Raw genomic sequence first — 20,294 nt, 5'->3', positions numbered from 1 at the left:
CAGAGCAACTGGGATGTGTGCCCTAGGTGGTTGAATGGGGTACCCTTGGCGTGTTACATGCTGGGGTTGTCAGGCTATAATACGGAAAACCTGACCGCAAACCATAGTGGTGCACCGTGTTGGGAAAGATGCCATGTTCCTCGCACGTTAAAGAACCCTACTGTGGTATTCTCCCGGAGTAGGAACCATAGGGCTCCGCTACAGGAGGCTAAATTGCCCGACCCTACCCAACTCTCCCTATTTCCAGTGGCAATCAAAATTCTCGACCCCATTGCCCTTGTGTCCCATCCCTTTTTCATTTCATCATCATTTCATGTTCATTTTATCACCAATTTCATGTTCATCGTCTGAATATAGCTGAAATATTGCTGCTCGGACGTCAAACCCCAACAAACAAACAAACATCTAAATAGTCACATACATTTGTAGCCTGAAAATTGTTTCCTTGGACAAAAACTGTATCGTTGTTTTGCAGTTGCATAAAATATATCAAGAGGAACTGCCAGTATCATTTGGTTTCAGAACCAACAAGACGTGTATGTACATTCATCACTTCAAGCCAAGTCAGAAAAAATGCTCTAGCGCTACTGGAGTAAATAAATAGACCATCTGTTTAGGCCTAAAACTGTTTTCGGACATCCTACTGACCCTCCTTCAGACCCCCTACTCAAAGGTTTTTATTTGAAATTTTGAAGAATAAAAATTCTGCCGTCTTTCAGAAAAAAAGGAAAATTGAAAGGCACATGCCATGAGTGTGTTCTTGGTCGTGGATAATCCCTTGTTGGAATTTTGCACTTGAAATATTATTTTTTGCATTTACCACCCCTGTCAAAACACTACTCCAAAGCAAATTGATGATGAAACGAAACAACTATTAGTATTTTTCACAGACCTGTAATTTAACCCAAAACCTCCCAATGTTGTTTACATTTTTATGTGGGAGATGCTAAATATGTCATTGATTTTGTGTGAGTTCCCCTTAAGTGGGAAGGTTAACAGGCACATGCATGATGATGTTGCCTTGGTCTTAAAACACTTTACAAATTTCAATTTCATGAAGTTCTGTGTCTGATCAATAACTGATTGTTGTTTAAAAAAAAGAAAACTTAGGGTTCAGACAGCCTGGCTTACCTAGAAACATCTAACATCTTAAATACGTAATTTTGGCGTGCATTTAATTTTCTGTCAACTGTCATTAAAAATCTTATTCAGACTTTACAATTTTACTCTTTTTCTCAACTCTTGTGTAAAACAAGATAAAATCACACACTAATCTTATGCAAAAATAACTTAAGTTGTAAATGTATAAATGGATCATAAAAATTAATGTAAACAATTGCATTTAATTTAAATTACTTCATGAGCTTAACTAATAAGTTATCAGTCAGCTTTTTTCCATGTTAATTTCTATCTGTCAGTCAAAGAAACACAAATGTAATGTAGGACAGTTTACATACATATTTACATTATTGTGACAGAATTGTTTTCTCTGGGGTTGTAATTGGTTTAAACTTTGCAGACAGTATAAGCTCTTTTAATGCTCATGCTCACTAATGAGATACTTGATATAAATCCCATGCATATGGTTTTCTACGTTGATAAAAATAAGGAGAGTACCATTAAATGAAACTAAATGCAATCAAAAAGCATTCAGGGAGTATTGCATATCAATATAAAGTTCCCAAGTACAGTAGTATAAGTGTGAGAACGAGAAAAGTGGAGAAAACTGAGTCTGCATTTATTTTTGCTAAATCTAAGGACCATATATATTTTTTTTTTAAATCAATGTACTGGAACCAAATTCAAACTGTAACTAGTCATGGTAAAGCAATTAATATAACAAAATATGAATTGTATAAAGCAAAATAAAATTATACATGTACCTCTGTTTCCTGATACATGTCAGAAATAAAATTGGTCGGTATGCGAGGTAAGTCGGAATATAATCTTATTTTATTTACTTTTTTTTCACATTTCATAGAAAACAACTTATCTTATGATATTAACCACACGGACTTGGTGGAAACCGGAAATTGGATACCACCAGTAAAATATCGAGTTTTTTTGTGTTACTTTTTATTGTTTGTAAATTTTAAAATAATTCAGTCAGGGGAACGGTTTTGTAAAAGAAAACTGTAGTATGCATTTATTTGGCCTATCTGCATGCATAAATTTTTTGCATTAATGTTTTTTTAAGCCCAAAGGGCATTACTCTGAAAAAAAAATAATGGATAGGATCAAAATTCCAGCTTGATCTGTAACTTTTCATAGTAAAGCATTGTATCAAATATCAAAAACATAACTACAGGCATGACAAAAAAAATAAAAACTGAGTTTTAGCATGTGTAATTTTGTGTAAGATTGTTTTTTTTTTCTTAGCGTAAGAAAATGTAAAATGTTAAGTAATATAATATGCTTTTGTTGTAGCAAAATACAAAATGTAAAGATATCCTTGCAAATTAACAAATATATAAAATGGCTATTACTTGACACTTACCAACACAGACATCATTTGAGTTGACGTATCCTGCATCACAGACACAGACATATGATCCTTTGGTATTCTGACACTGTGAGTTAGCCTGACATAGGTTAATACTACATTCATTGACATCTGTTTCACAGTTATCTCCCGCCCAACCAGTCTTACATTCACATGTTCCATTACTCTTATGACAGGTCTTTGTATTGACCTCTATACAGGTACAGTTCTCAGCACAGTTCTGTCCCCAGTAACCATCATCACAATCTGGAAAACAAGAGGCAGAACATTACATTATCAATCGATAAAGAATGGACCAGCTTCCCTAAATATTACACATTGGAAATTCACATTTTACTATTGACATTACAGTGGCGAATACAGGGGGAGGGTGAATGGGTTGGCTAACCCATTTTTATGGGAAAATTTATTATTTTCTTGTATAATATTGACAAAAAATGGCAAATAATAATGTCCTAACACCCCTTATTCTGAGGAACCTCGACTTGCACCACTCCTTTTCAAAGTGTCTGGATCTGATATTACCATTTTCATCATTTGGCTATAGTGATCTTTCATAAACTCCCCTATACTATAGCTTTAATTTCATGACACCACATGGGGCTGGCGATTTTAAATACTCAGTGTACCCAAGTCCCTGTGTACAAAGTTAGGACGATATGATTGATGGAGTGAGGCGAAACGTCGAGTAAGCGTTTAATTAATATATCTTAATCCATGAAAACTCTTTCTGCCGACATGCCAATCCCTTTTGTGGTTGGACAATGGAGTTATTTTGTTGTTTTGACAATACAGAATTCCAACCTCTCATGCAGGTTGTAGTCTAGTGACTACTCTGATCTGTGAAAGATGGATTGTTGATTCATTTGAAAACTCACAATTAAAGAATAAAAGAAAGAAAAATGCGACTTTCTTTGTATAAGATTATTTATCACCCTTTCTCCTTAGAAGATGATTGTTTATCCGATTTCCATTGGCCCGTGGCCATATGTAGTTACATGTATGGACAATAGTAAAATTTAGATGAGGCATCTAATTGCTCTATCTTTCCAAAAATGAATAAGGCAGTTTCTATTACTTTAAGTGCGAATCGGAGAAATCAAAACCAAAATACAAACTTTAAAATAAGAATTCATCACTTTCAAAGGAGTAGATTCTGTAATACCAATTCTGTTCCCCTAATTTAGAAAAAAATAGCTGACCGATTGAAATATTTTCGATTTGTTACAAACTCATACTGACATGTCAAAATGACGTCACATAGTATCGTTTCTATGCCACTTTCAAAAATTTCTCCAGGAATTTGGAGATTTACAGAAAGTTTACAAAAAGTCTTTTATACAATAGGCTTTATAGTTGGAACACTTAAGTTGTCGTTGCCAAAATCTCTTTTTACGGAAATTAAAATGAAATAAAGTATTTTTATTTACCAATGAAGCAAACATACCACATTTAGGCTCCATTTTGGACCCAGGTTTCCATGTTTGTATGGATGAGCAATTTAAACAAAAGCAACAAGAAACAACTGTTTTGTTGTAAAATTAAATGTCTCTTTTAGTAAATATCAAGCAATATCTATTTTGACCAAGTTTATTTTCAGGGCAAAAATATATAAACCGAACATACCCTGACCATGGACGCTCGTTTGATCTTGAAAGAGGGGTACGTGGAAGATTTTTCTTTTTTTTGGGGGGAAGGGATATTTTCTCTTATTATTTTCACCAATTTCATGGTTAGAATATTTATTTTTCATACACATTGATTAAAATAATTGATTTTCATATATGAAATAAGCATAAAATTTGGATTGGATGTTTTTGAGTTATCAAAACAAAATCTTATTCTTCAAGATCAACCCTTTTATTTTCAAAACAATCAAAGTCTCAATATATAAGTTTGAGCTTCTTTCCCCTTCAAAATCAACAGTTCTCCACTAACACTAAAAGAGATGCAAGTAGGTGACGTCAATAAGAGATAATTCTCCATAAGAACTTAAGAATAGACACAATTATTTTGTGTAATAAAAGTACACCAAGGTACAAAAGCAATAGTTGTATGCATTTTACTATTGCAAAACGAATTGAATTATTGTCTTACATGGTATAGAAAAAAATGATACAATATATGTAACCGTTGAGAAAATCAGATTATGGTCATCATTTGAAGGAGAGATTTATTTTTAAAAAAGCGATTTTTTCATTTATTTGCGGATTTCAAACTTATAGTAAAAGTATTCGCTCAAAGCTGCCTCCAACAAAACATAAAAAAAAACCAAATCAAAACAAAACAAATAGAACAAACCATACGAAACAAAAAACAACCCGCATAATTAATAAAACCAATAATCACTTCATCAAATTGGCCAATGCAGGATGTTAGTAAAGGCAATTTGTTCTCTTCTAATAAAAAAAATTAAAAAACTAGACACAAGCTAAAAGTAAAGATTTCTTTTTTATATACAATAAAACTGTTACAGTAGTAAACTTTAATGTTTTTTTTAAAGAACCCCCAAAGTTGTTCACATTTTAATAGTAATATTGAGCACAAATCGAATTGCAAATTACCTAAGCAATTTCCTTGGTTACAGGTCTCAATTTCTGAATTTTCTCCAGTGCAGTTTTCTCCACCAAATTGAGTATTTCGGTTGTCACATGTCCTGTTCCTACTACGCGTTCCATTACCACCACAAGACACAGAGCATGACGACCAGTCTGACCAATCCGACCAATTTCCATTTACTGAAACACATATGCATATTTAGTTTAAGAAACGCAAAACTTACATTTACTATATTGCATACAACGATTAAATTAAATCAAAGAAAGAGAAGATTAATCAAAGGAACCAAGATTCTAGCGGGAATCAAAAGAATGTATCCAGGGACACAAACACACACACACAACACAGAATATAAATAACCAAAAGAATGCATACGGAGTAACCATTATCAATTTATTCAAATGAAATTACCTCCATTATGTGCTTGCAAATGAAAAGGTAATGACCAATCCAAGAAGTTTGCGTTAGAAGAAATTAATGAGACTGCTAAATTCATTACAGGAAAGCCTATTATTGAGAATTCTAATGTACCTCAGCATATTCAGAAACATTCGTATTTCAACAACAAAAATAAAATAAAATAAAAACACTGATACATTAAAGTGACCACACGTGTCGAATAATCAAATGTTTTGTGATATTATCTTTGTATTATGTTTGTTAAGGTAATCTATATGTTCAATCTATTTATGACGTCAGAGTTTGTCATGTAATTCTCGTACTTTTAGCATCTTGACTGGTATATATTATTATTGTGAAAAATTGTTCTATTGGAAACTCCATTCCAACTGTGTGTTATTGTTTGTTCCAGGCTTTTGGTCATGTCATAATCAACAGAATACTTTTTCACGCATGAATTTCGTTAATTAATGATCCATCAACCAAATAACGAACAATAGCCACGACCTTGCGATCGATTTCCAACAACTAATAAAAAACAAGTACTTGAACAATTTCCTTGGTTGCAGGTCTCAACTTCTGAATTTTCTCCAGTGCAATTTTCTCCTCCAAATTGAGGAATTGGGTTGTCACATGTTCTGTTTCTACTTCGTGTTCCACTACCACAAGACAAAGAGCATGACGACCAGTCAGACCAATCCGACCAATTTCCATTTACTGAAACAAATATAATTATTTTATTGTTAAATGTTCAATTCAATTATAGAAATCCTCCTCTACCAGCAATTAAAACAACTTTATCAAAAGCACAAGTATGGAAAAAGACACACATCTCTTTGTTTTATTCAAAGTGACCACGAATTCCATGTTGCACAACCTAAACGATATGTACCTGAACAATATCCTTGGTTACAAGTCTCAACTTCTGTGTTTTCTCCAGTGCAGTTTTCTCCACCAAATTGAGGATTTGGGTTGTCACATGTCCTGTTCCTACTACGCGTTCCATTACCACCACAAGACACAGAACAAGACGACCAGTCTGACCAATTTGACCAATTTCCATTTACTGAAACACATATGCATATTTAGTTAAAGAAACGCAAAAATTACATTTACCAAAAACTATCAACGATTAAATTAAATCAAAGAAATAAAAGATTAATCAAAGGAACCAAGATTCTAGCGGAAATCAAAAGAATGTATCCAGAAACACAAACACACACACACAACACCAAATATAAATAACCAAAGGAATACATACAGAGAAACCAATATCAATTTATTCAAATTAAATTACCTCCATTATGTGCTTGCAAATGAATAGGAATAGACCAATCAAATAAGTTTGCTTTTGATGAAATTAGACAGACTGCTCAATTTCATTACAGGAAAGACTATTATTGAAAATTCTAATGTATCTTAGCTTATTCAAAAACATACGTATTTCAACAACAAAATTAAATAAAATAAAAACACTGATACATTAAAGTGACCACACGTTTCGAATAATCAAATGTTTTAATTGTGATATTTTCTTTGTATTATGTTTGTTAAGGTAATCTATATGTTCAATCTATTCATGACGTCATAGGTTGTCATGTAATTCTCGTACTTTTAGCATCTTGATTGGTATATATTATTATTGTGAAAAATTGTTCTATTGGAAACTCCATTCTAAATGTGTGTTATTGTTTGTTCCAGGCTTTTGGTCATATCCTAATCAACAGAATACTTTTTCACGCATGAATTTTGTTAATTAATGATCCATCAACCAAATAACGAACAATAGCCACGACCTTGCGATCGATTTCCAACAACTAATAAAAAACAAGTACTTGAACAATTTCCTTGGTTGCAGGTCTCAACTTCTGAATTTTCTCCAGTGCAATTTTCTCCTCCAAATTGAGGAATTGGGTTGTCACATGTTCTGTTTCTACTTCGTGTTCCACTACCACAAGACACAGAGCATGACGACCAGTCAGACCAATCCGACCAATTTCCATTTACTGAAACAAATATAATTATTTTATTGTTAAATGTTCAATTCAATTATAGAAATCCTCCTCTACCAGCAATTAAAACAACTTTATCAAAAGCACAAGTATGGAAAAAGACACACATCTCTTTGTTTTATTCAAAGTGACCACGAATTCCATGTTGCACAACCTAAACGATATGTACCTGAACAATATCCTTGGTTACAAGTCTCAACTTCTGTGTTTTCTCCAGTGCAGTTTTCTCCACCAAATTCAGGATTTGGGTTGTCACATGTCCTGTTCCTACTACGCGTTCCATTACCACCACAAGACACAGAACAAGACGACCAGTCTGACCAATTTGACCAATTTCCATTTACTGAAACACATATGCATATTTAGCTTAAGAAACGCAAAAATTACATTTACCAAAAACTATCAACGATTAAATTAAATCAAAGAAATAAAAGATTAATCAAAGGAACCAAGATTCTAGCGGAAATCAAAAGAATGTATCCAGAAACACAAACACACACACACAACACCAAATATAAATAACCAAAGGAATACATACAGAGAAACCAATATCAATTTATTCAAATTAAATTACCTCCATTATGTGCTTGCAAATGAATAGGAATAGACCAATCAAATAAGTTTGCTTTTGATGAAATTAGACAGACTGCTCAATTTCATTACAGGAAAGACTATTATTGAAAATTCTAATGTATCTTAGCTTATTCAAAAACATACGTATTTCAACAACAAAATTAAATAAAATAAAAACACTGATACATTAAAGTGACCACACGTTTCGAATAATCAAATGTTTTAATTGTGATATTTTCTTTGTATTATGTTTGTTAAGGTAATCTATATGTTCAATCTATTCATGACGTCATAGGTTGTCATGTAATTCTCGTACTTTTAGCATCTTGATTGGTATATATTATTATTGTGAAAAATTGTTCTATTGGAAACTCCATTCTAAATGTGTGTTATTGTTTGTTCCAGGCTTTTGGTCATATCCTAATCAACAGAATACTTTTTCACGCATGAATTTTGTTAATTAATGATCCATCAACCAAATAACGAACAATAGCCACGACCTTGCGATCGATTTCCAACAACTAATAAAAAACAAGTACTTGAACAATTTCCTTGGTTGCAGGTCTCAACTTCTGAATTTTCTCCAGTGCAATTTTCTCCTCCAAATTGAGGAATTGGGTTGTCACATGTCCTGTTCCTACTATGCGTTCCATTACCACCACAAGACACAGAACATGACGACCAGTCTGACCAATCCGACCAATTTCCATTTACTGAAACAAATATAATTATTTTATTGTTAAATGTTCAATTCAATTATAGAAAACCTCCTCTACCAGCAATTAAAACAACTTTATCAAAAGCATAAGTATGGAAAAAGACACACATCTCTTTTTTTTTACTCAAAGTGACCACGAATTCCATGTTGCACAACCTAAACGATCTGTACCTGAACAATATCCTTGGTTACAAGTCTCAACTTCTGTGTTTTCTCCAGTGCAGTTTTCTCCACCAAATTCAGGATTTGGGTTGTCACATGTCCTGTTCCTACTATGCGTTCCATTACCACCACAAGACACAGAACATGACGACCAGTCTGACCAATCCGACCAATTTCCATTTACTGAAACACATATGCATATTTAGCTTAAGAAACGCAAAAATTACATTTACCAAAAACTATCAACGATTAAATTAAATCAAAGAAATAGAAGATTAATCAAAGGAACCAAGATTCTAGCGGGAATCAAAAGAATGTATCCAGAAACACAAACACACACACACAACACCAAATATAAATAACCAGAGGAATACATACAGAGAAACCAATATCAATTTATTCAAATTAAATTACCTCCATTATGTGCTTGCAAATGAATAGGAATTGACCAATCAAATAAGTTTGCTTTTGATGAAATTAGACAGACTGCTCAATTTCATTACAGGAAAGACTATTATTGAAAATTCTAATGTATCTTAGCTTATTCAAAAACATACGTATTTCAACAACAAAATTAAATAAAATAAAAACACTGATACATTAAAGTGACCACACGTTTCGAATAATCAAATGTTTAATTGTGATATTTTCTTTGTATTATGTTTGTTAAGGTAATCTATATGTTCAATCTATTCATGACGTCATAGGTTGTCATGTAATTCTCGTACTTTTAGCATCTTGATTGGTATATATTATTATTGTGAAAAATTGTTCTATTGGAAACTCCATTCTAAATGTGTGTTATTGTTTGTTCCAGGCTTTTGGTCATATCCTAATCAACAGAATACTTTTTCACGCATGAATTTTGTTAATTAATGATCCATCAACCAAATAACGAACAATAGCCACGACCTTGCGATCGATTTCCAACAACTAATAAAAAACAAGTACTTGAACAATTTCCTTGGTTGCAGGTCTCAACTTCTGAATTTTCTCCAGTGCAATTTTCTCCTCCAAATTGAGGAATTGGGTTGTCACATGTTCTGTTTCTACTTCGTGTTCCACTACCACAAGACACAGAGCATGACGACCAGTCAGACCAATCCGACCAATTTCCATTTACTGAAACAAATATAATTATTTTATTGTTAAATGTTCACTTCAATTATAGAAATCCTCCTCTACCAGCAATTAAAACAACTTTATCAAAAGCATAAGTATGGAAAAAGACACACATCTCTTTGTTTTACTCAAAGTGACCACGAATTCCATGTTGCACAACCTAAACGATATGTACCTGAACAATATCCTTGGTTACAAGTCTCAACTTCTGTGTTTTCTCCAGTGCAGTTTTCTCCACCAAATTGAGGATTTGGGTTGTCACATGTCCTGTTCCTACTATGCGTTCCATTACCACCACAAGACACAGAACATGACGACCAGTCTGACCAATCCGACCAATTTCCATTTACTGAAACACATATGCATATTTAGCTTAAGAAACGCAAAAATTACATTTACCAAAAACTATCAACGATTAAATTAAATCAAAGAAATAGAAGATTAATCAAAGGAACCAAGATTCTAGCGGGAATCAAAAGAATGTATCCAGAAACACAAACACACACACACAACACCAAATACAAATAACCAAAGGAATACATACAGAGAAACCAATATCAATTTATTCAAATTAAATTACCTCCATTATGTGCTTGCAAATGAATAGGAATTGACCAATCAAATAAGTTTGCTTTTGATGAAATTAGACAGACTGCTCAATTTCATTACAGGAAAGACTATTATTGAAAATTCTTATGTATCTTAGCTTATTCAAAAACATACGTATTTCAACAACAAAAATAAAATAAAATAAAAACACTGATACATTAAAGTGACCACACGTTTCGGATAATCAAATGTTTTAATTGTGATTGTGATATTTTCTTTGTATTATGTTTGTTAAGGTAATCTATATGTTCAATCTATTCATGACGTCATAGGTTGTCATGTAATTCTCGTACTTTTAGCATCTTGATTGGTATATATTATTATTGTGAAAAATTGTTCTATTGGAAACTCCATTCTAAATGTGTGTTATTGTTTGTTCCAGGCTTTTGGTCAAGTCCGAATCAACAGAATACTTTTTCACGCATGAATTTCATTAATTAATGATCCATCAACCAAATAACGAACAATAGCCACGACCTTGCGATCGATTTCCAACAACTAATAAAGAACAAGTACTTGAACAATTTCCTTGGTTGCAGGTCTCAACTTCTGAATTTTCTCCAGTGCAATTTTCTCCTCCAAATTGAGGAATTGGGTTGTCACATGTTCTGTTTCTACTTCGTGTTCCACTACCACAAGACACAGAGCATGACGACCAGTCAGACCAATCCGACCAATTTCCATTTACTGAAACAAATATAATTATTTTATTGTTAAATGTTCAATTCAATTATAGAAACCCTCTCTACCAGCAATTAAAACAACTTTATCAAAAGCATAAGTATGGAAAAAGACACACATCTCTTTGTTTTATTCAAAGTGACCACGAATTCCATGTTGCACAACCTAAACGATATGTACCTGAACAATATCCTTGGTTACAAGTCTCAACTTCTGTGTTTTCTCCAGTGCAGTTTTCTCCACCAAATTGAGGATTTGGGTTGTCACATGTCCTGTTCCTACTATGCGTTCCATTACCACCACAAGACACAGAACATGACGACCAGTCTGACCAATCCGACCAATTTCCATTTACTGAAACACATATGCATATTTAGCTTAAGAAACGCAAAAATTACATTTACCAAAAACTATCAACGATTAAATTAAATCAAAGAAATAGAAGATTAATCAAAGGAACCAAGATTCTAGCGGGAATCAAAAGAATGTATCCAGAAACACAAACACACACACACAACACCAAATATAAATAACCAAAGGAATACATACAGAGAAACCAATATCAATTTATTCAAATTAAATTACCTCCATTTCCATTATGTGCTTGCAAATGAATAGGAATTGACCAATCAAATAAGTTTGCTTTTGATGAAATTAGACAGACTGCTCAATTTCATTACAGGAAAGACTATTATTGAAAATTCTTATGTATCTTAGCTTATTCAAAAACATACGTATTTCAACAACAAAAATAAAATAAAATAAAAACACTGATACATTAAAGTGACCACACGTTTCGGATAATCAAATGTTTTAATTGTGATTGTGATATTTTCTTTGTATTATGTTTGTTAAGGTAATCTATATGTTCAATCTATTCATGACGTCATAGGTTGTCATGTAATTCTCGTACTTTTAGCATCTTGATTGGTATATATTATTATTGTGAAAAATTGTTCTATTGGAAACTCCATTCTAAATGTGTGTTATTGTTTGTTCCAGGCTTTTGGTCAAGTCCGAATCAACAGAATACTTTTTCACGCATGAATTTCATTAATTAATGATCCATCAACCAAATAACGAACAATAGCCACGACCTTGCGATCGATTTCCAACAACTAATAAAGAACAAGTACTTGAACAATTTCCTTGGTTGCAGGTCTCAACTTCTGAATTTTCTCCAGTGCAATTTTCTCCTCCAAATTGAGGAATTGGGTTGTCACATGTTCTGTTTCTACTTCGTGTTCCACTACCACAAGACACAGAGCATGACGACCAGTCAGACCAATCCGACCAATTTCCATTTACTGAAACAAATATAATTATTTTATTGTTAAATGTTCAATTCAATTATAGAAACCCTCTCTACCAGCAATTAAAACAACTTTATCAAAAGCATAAGTATGGAAAAAGACACACATCTCTTTGTTTTATTCAAAGTGACCACGAATTCCATGTTGCACAACCTAAACGATCTGTACCTGAACAATATCCTTGGTTACAAGTCTCAACTTCTGTGTTTTCTCCAGTGCAGTTTTCTCCACCAAATTGAGGATTTGGGTTGTCACATGTCCTGTTCCTACTATGCGTTCCATTACCACCACAAGACACAGAACATGACGACCAGTCTGACCAATCCGACCAATTTCCATTTACTGAAACACATATGCATATTTAGCTTAAGAAACGCAAAAATTACATTTACCAAAAACTATCAACGATTAAATTAAATCAAAGAAATAGAAGATTAATCAAAGGAACCAAGATTCTAGCGGGAATCAAAAGAATGTATCCAGAAACACAAACACACACACACAACACCAAATATAAATAACCAAAGGAATACATACAGAGAAACCAATATCAATTTATTCAAATTAAATTACCTCCATTATGTGCTTGCAAATGAATAGGAATTGACCAATCAAATAAGTTTGCTTTTGATGAAATTAGACAGACTGCTCAATTTCATTACAGGAAAGACTATTATTGAAAATTCTTATGTATCTTAGCTTATTCAAAAACATACGTATTTCAACAACAAAAATAAAATAAAATAAAAACACTGATACATTAAAGTGACCACACGTTTCGGATAATCAAATGTTTTAATTGTGATTGTGATATTTTCTTTGTATTATGTTTGTTAAGGTAATCTATATGTTCAATCTATTCATGACGTCATAGGTTGTCATGTAATTCTCGTACTTTTAGCATCTTGATTGGTATATATTATTATTGTGAAAAATTGTTCTATTGGAAACTCCATTCTAAATGTGTGTTATTGTTTGTTCCAGGCTTTTGGTCAAGTCCGAATCAACAGAATACTTTTTCACGCATGAATTTCATTAATTAATGATCCATCAACCAAATAACGAACAATAGCCACGACCTTGCGATCGATTTCCAACAACTAATAAAGAACAAGTACTTGAACAATTTCCTTGGTTGCAGGTCTCAACTTCTGAATTTTCTCCAGTGCAATTTTCTCCTCCAAATTGAGGAATTGGGTTGTCACATGTTCTGTTTCTACTTCGTGTTCCACTACCACAAGACACAGAGCATGACGACCAGTCAGACCAATCCGACCAATTTCCATTTACTGAAACAAATATAATTATTTTATTGTTAAATGTTCAATTCAATTATAGAAACCCTCTCTACCAGCAATTAAAACAACTTTATCAAAAGCATAAGTATGGAAAAAGACACACATCTCTTTGTTTTATTCAAAGTGACCACGAATTCCATGTTGCACAACCTAAACGATATGTACCTGAACAATATCCTTGGTTACAAGTCTCAACTTCTGTGTTTTCTCCAGTGCAGTTTTCTCCACCAAATTGAGGATTTGGGTTGTCACATGTCCTGTTCCTACTATGCGTTCCATTACCACCACAAGACACAGAACATGACGACCAGTCTGACCAATCCGACCAATTTCCATTTACTGAAACACATATGCATATTTAGCTTAAGAAACGCAAAAATTACATTTACCAAAAACTATCAACGATTAAATTAAATCAAAGAAATAGAAGATTAATCAAAGGAACCAAGATTCTAGCGGGAATCAAAAGAATGTATCCAGAAACACAAACACACACACACAACACCAAATATAAATAACCAAAGGAATACATACAGAGAAACCAATATCAATTTATTCAAATTAAATTACCTCCATTATGTGCTTGCAAATGAATAGGAATTGACCAATCAAATAAGTTTGCTTTTGATGAAATTAGACAGACTGCTCAATTTCATTACAGGAAAGACTATTATTGAAAATTCTAATGTATCTTAGCTTATTCAAAAACATACGTATTTCAACAACAAAAATAAAATAAAATAAAAACACTGATACATTAAAGTGACCACACGTTTCGGATAATCAAATGTTTTAATTGTGATTGTGATATTTTCTTTGTATTATGTTTGTTAAGGTAATCTATATGTTCAATCTATTCATGACGTCATAGGTTGTCATGTAATTCTCGTACTTTTAGCATCTTGATTGGTATATATTATTATTGTGAAAAATTGTTCTATTGGAAACTCCATTCTAAATGTGTGTTATTGTTTGTTCCAGGCTTTTGGTCAAGTCCGAATCAACAGAATACTTTTTCACGCATGAATTTCATTAATTAATGATCCATCAACCAAATAACGAACAATAGCCACGACCTTGCGATCGATTTCCAACAACTAATAAAGAACAAGTACTTGAACAATTTCCTTGGTTGCAGGTCTCAACTTCTGAATTTTCTCCAGTGCAATTTTCTCCTCCAAATTGAGGAATTGGGTTGTCACATGTTCTGTTTCTACTTCGTGTTCCACTACCACAAGACACAGAGCATGACGACCAGTCAGACCAATCCGACCAATTTCCATTTACTGAAACAAATATAATTATTTTATTGTTAAATGTTCAATTCAATTATAGAAACCCTCTCTACCAGCAATTAAAACAACTTTATCAAAAGCATAAGTATGGAAAAAGACACACATCTCTTTGTTTTATTCAAAGTGACCACGAATTCCATGTTGCACAACCTAAACGATCTGTACCTGAACAATATCCTTGGTTACAAGTCTCAACTTCTGTGTTTTCTCCAGTGCAGTTTTCTCCACCAAATTGAGGATTTGGGTTGTCACATGTCCTGTTCCTACTATGCGTTCCATTACCACCACAAGACACAGAACATGACGACCAGTCTGACCAATCCGACCAATTTCCATTTACTGAAACACATATGCATATTTAGCTTAAGAAACGCAAAAATTACATTTACCAAAAACTATCAACGATTAAATTAAATCAAAGAAATAGAAGATTAATCAAAGGAACCAAGATTCTAGCGGGAATCAAAAGAATGTATCCAGAAACACAAACACACACACACAACACCAAATATAAATAACCAAAGGAATACATACAGAGAAACCAATATCAATTTATTCAAATTAAATTACCTCCATTATGTGCTTGCAAATGAATAGGAATTGACCAATCAAATAAGTTTGCTTTTGATGAAATTAGACAGACTGTTCAATTTCATTACAGGAAAGACTATTATTGAAAATTCTAATGTATCTTAGCTTATTCAAAAACATACGTATTTCAACAACAAAATTAAATAAAATAAAAACACTGATACATTAAAGTGACCACACGTTTCGGATAATCAAATGTTTTAATTGTGATTGTGATATTTTCTTTGTATTATGTTTGTTAAGGTAATCTATATGTTCAATCTATTCATGACGTCATAGGTTGTCATGTAATTCTCGTACTTTTAGCATCTTGATTGGTATATATTATTATTGTGAAAAATTGTTCTATTGGAAACTCCATTCTAAATGTGTGTTATTGTTTGTTCCAGGCTTTTGGTCAAGTCCGAATCAACAGAATACTTTTTCACGCATGAATTTCATTAATTAATGATCCATCAACCAAATAACGAACAATAGCCACGACCTTGCGATCGATTTCCAACAACTAATAAAGAACAAGTACTTGAACAATTTCCTTGGTTGCAGGTCTCAACTTCTGAATTTTCTCCAGTGCAATTTTCTCCTCCAAATTGAGGAATTGGGTTGTCACATGTTCTGTTTCTACTTCGTGTTCCACTACCACAAGACACAGAGCATGACGACCAGTCAGACCAATCCGACCAATTTCCATTTACTGAAACAAATATAATTATTTTATTGTTAAATGTTCAATTCAATTATAGAAACCCTCTCTACCAGCAATTAAAACAACTTTATCAAAAGCATAAGTATGGAAAAAGACACACATCTCTTTGTTTTATTCAAAGTGACCACGAATTCCATGTTGCACAACCTAAACGATCTGTACCTGAACAATATCCTTGGTTACAAGTCTCAACTTCTGTGTTTTCTCCAGTGCAGTTTTCTCCACCAAATTGAGGATTTGGGTTGTCACATGTCCTGTTCCTACTATGCGTTCCATTACCACCACAAGACACAGAACATGACGACCAGTCTGACCAATCCGACCAATTTCCATTTACTGAAACACATATGCATATTTAGCTTAAGAAACGCAAAAATTACATTTACCAAAAACTATCAACGATTAAATTAAATCAAAGAAATAGAAGATTAATCAAAGGAACCAAGATTCTAGCGGGAATCAAAAGAATGTATCCAGAAACACAAACACACACACACAACACCAAATATAAATAACCAAAGGAATACATACAGAGAAACCAATATCAATTTATTCAAATTAAATTACCTCCATTATGTGCTTGCAAATGAATAGGAATTGACCAATCAAATAAGTTTGCTTTTGATGAAATTAGACAGACTGCTCAATTTCATTACAGGAAAGACTATTATTGAAAATTCTAATGTATCTTAGCTTATTCAAAAACATACGTATTTCAACAACAAAACTAAAATAAAATAAAAACACTGATACATTAAAGTGACCACACGTTTCGGATAATCAAATGTTTTAATTGTGATTGTGATATTTTCTTTGTATTATGTTTGTTAAGGTAATCTATATGTTCAATCTATTCATGACGTCATAGGTTGTCATGTAATTCTCGTACTTTTAGCATCTTGATTGGTATATATTATTATTGTGAAAAATTGTTCTATTGGAAACTCCATTCTAAATGTGTGTTATTGTTTGTTCCAGGCTTTTGGTCAAGTCCGAATCAACAGAATACTTTTTCACGCATGAATTTCATTAATTAATGATCCATCAACCAAATAACGAACAATAGCCACGACCTTGCGATCGATTTCCAACAACTAATAAAGAACAAGTACTTGAACAATTTCCTTGGTTGCAGGTCTCAACTTCTGAATTTTCTCCAGTGCAATTTTCTCCTCCAAATTGAGGAATTGGGTTGTCACATGTTCTGTTTCTACTTCGTGTTCCACTACCACAAGACACAGAGCATGACGACCAGTCAGACCAATCCGACCAATTTCCATTTACTGAAACAAATATAATTATTTTATTGTTAAATGTTCAATTCAATTATAGAAACCCTCTCTACCAGCAATTAAAACAACTTTATCAAAAGCATAAGTATGGAAAAAGACACACATCTCTTTGTTTTATTCAAAGTGACCACGAATTCCATGTTGCACAACCTAAACGATCTGTACCTGAACAATATCCTTGGTTACAAGTCTCAACTTCTGTGTTTTCTCCAGTGCAGTTTTCTCCACCAAATTGAGGATTTGGGTTGTCACATGTCCTGTTCCTACTATGCGTTCCATTACCACCACAAGACACAGAACATGACGACCAGTCTGACCAATCCGACCAATTTCCATTTACTGAAACACATATGCATATTTAGCTTAAGAAACGCAAAAATTACATTTACCAAAAACTATCAACGATTAAATTAAATCAAAGAAATAAAAGATTAATCAAAGGAACCAAGATTCTAGCGGAAATCAAAAGAATGTATCCAGAAACACAAACACACACACACAACACAAAATATAAATAACCAAAGGAATACATACAGAGAAACCAATATCAATTTATTCAAATTAAATTACCTCCATTATGTGCTTGCAAATGAATAAGAATTGACCAATCAAATAAGTTTGCTTTTGATGAAATTAGACAGACTGCTCAATTTCATTACAGGAAAGACTATTATTGAAAATTCTAATGTATCTTAGCTTATTCAAAAACATACGTATTTCAACAACAAAAATAAAATAAAATAAAAACACTGATACATTAAAGTGACCACACGTTTCGGATAATCAAATGTTTTAATTGTGATTGTGATATTTTCTTTGTATTATGTTTGTTAAGGTAATCTATATGTTCAATCTATTCATGACGTCATAGGTTGTCATGTAATTCTCGTACTTTTAGCATCTTGATTGGTATATATTATTATTGTGAAAAATTGTTCTATTGGAAACTCCATTCTAAATGTGTGTTATTGTTTGTTCCAGGCTTTTGGTCAAGTCCGAATCAACAGAATACTTTTTCACGCATGAATTTCATTAATTAATGATCCATCAACCAAATAACGAACAATAGCCACGACCTTGCGATCGATTTCCAACAACTAATAAAAAACAAGTACTTGAACAATTTCCTTGGTTGCAGGTCTCAACTTCTGAATTTTCTCCAGTGCAATTTTCTCCTCCAAATTGAGGAATTGGGTTGTCACATGTTCTGTTTCTACTTCGTGTTCCACTACCACAAGACACAGAGCATGACGACCAGTCAGACCAATCCGACCAATTTCCATTTACTGAAACAAATATAATTATTTTATTGTTAAATGTTCAATTCAATTATAGAAACCCTCTCTACCAGCAATTAAAACAACTTTATCAAAAGCATAAGTATGGAAAAAGACACACATCTCTTTGTTTTATTCAAAGTGACCACGAATTCCATGTTGCACAACCTAAACGATCTGTACCTGAACAATATCCTTGGTTACAAGTCTCAACTTCTGTGTTTTCTCCAGTGCAGTTTTCTCCACCAAATTGAGGATTTGGGTTGTCACATGTCCTGTTCCTACTATGCATTCCATTACCACCACAAGACACAGAACATGACGACCAGTCTGACCAATCCGACCAATTTCCATTTACTGAAACACATATGCATATTTAGCTTAAGAAACGCAAAAATTACATTTACCAAAAACTATCAACGATTAAATTAAATCAACGAAATAAAAGATTAATCAAAGGAACCAAGATTCTAGCGGAAATCAAAAGAATGTATCCAGAAACACAAACACACACACACAACACCAAATATAAATAACCAAAGGAATACATACAGAGAAACCAATATCAATTTATTCAAATTAAATTACCTCCATTATGTGCTTGCAAATGAATAAGAATTGACCAATCAAATAAGTTTGCTTTTGATGAAATTAGACAGACTGCTCAATTTCATTACAGGAAAGACTATTATTGAAAATTCTAATGTATCTTAGCTTATTCAAAAACATACGTATTTCAACAACAAAAATAAAATAAAATAAAAACACTGATACATTAAAGTGACCACACGTTTCGGATAATCAAATGTTTTAATTGTGATTGTGATATTTTCTTTGTATTATGTTTGTTAAGGTAATCTATATGTTCAATCTATTCATGACGTCATAGGTTGTCATGTAATTCTCGTACTTTTAGCATCTTGATTGGTATATATTATTATTGTGAAAAATTGTTCTATTGGAAACTCCATTCTAAATGCGTGTTATTGTTTGTTCCAGGCTTTTGGTCAAGTCCGAATCAACAGAATACTTTTTCACGCATGAATTTCATTAATTAATGATCCATCAACCAAATAACGAACAACAGCCACGACCTTGCGATCGATTTCCAACAACTAATAAAGAACAAGTACTTGAACAATTTCCTTGGTTGCAGGTCTCAACTTCTGAATTTTCTCCAGTGC

At 32.8% G+C, this 20,294-nt stretch overlaps 1 protein-coding gene across 1 annotated transcript in view; it reads right to left on the bottom strand.

Annotated features, from left to right (window-relative positions):
• LOC148611775 (uncharacterized) overlaps window positions 1-19,402 on the bottom strand; it is a 94,474-nt gene extending 75,072 nt beyond the window's left edge. Inside the window, 24 exon segments of the mRNA XM_088595324.1 lie at window positions 2,498-2,749; window positions 5,068-5,241; window positions 6,008-6,178; window positions 6,354-6,527; window positions 7,297-7,467; window positions 7,643-7,816; window positions 8,586-8,759; window positions 8,936-9,109; window positions 9,878-10,048; window positions 10,224-10,397; window positions 11,174-11,344; window positions 11,519-11,692; window positions 12,475-12,645; window positions 12,820-12,993; window positions 13,770-13,940; window positions 14,115-14,288; window positions 15,065-15,235; window positions 15,410-15,583; window positions 16,359-16,529; window positions 16,704-16,877; window positions 17,654-17,824; window positions 17,999-18,172; window positions 18,949-19,119; window positions 19,294-19,402. Coding sequence (XP_088451450.1) covers window positions 2,498-2,749; window positions 5,068-5,241; window positions 6,008-6,178; window positions 6,354-6,527; window positions 7,297-7,467; window positions 7,643-7,816; window positions 8,586-8,759; window positions 8,936-9,109; window positions 9,878-10,048; window positions 10,224-10,397; window positions 11,174-11,344; window positions 11,519-11,692; window positions 12,475-12,645; window positions 12,820-12,993; window positions 13,770-13,940; window positions 14,115-14,288; window positions 15,065-15,235; window positions 15,410-15,583; window positions 16,359-16,529; window positions 16,704-16,877; window positions 17,654-17,824; window positions 17,999-18,172; window positions 18,949-19,119; window positions 19,294-19,402 — 4,159 coding nt within the window.
• Between the last annotated feature and the right edge of the window lie 892 nt (window positions 19,403-20,294).

This window comes from Perna viridis, chromosome 7 (genome assembly GCF_037379345.1).
Source record: "Perna viridis isolate PV_CMFRI_1.1 ecotype Kerala chromosome 7, ASM3737934v1, whole genome shotgun sequence".
NCBI lineage: Eukaryota > Metazoa > Mollusca > Bivalvia > Mytilida > Mytilidae > Perna > Perna viridis.
Note: the sequence above shows the minus strand (reverse complement) of the source record. Positions and strands in the feature narration are given on the sequence as shown.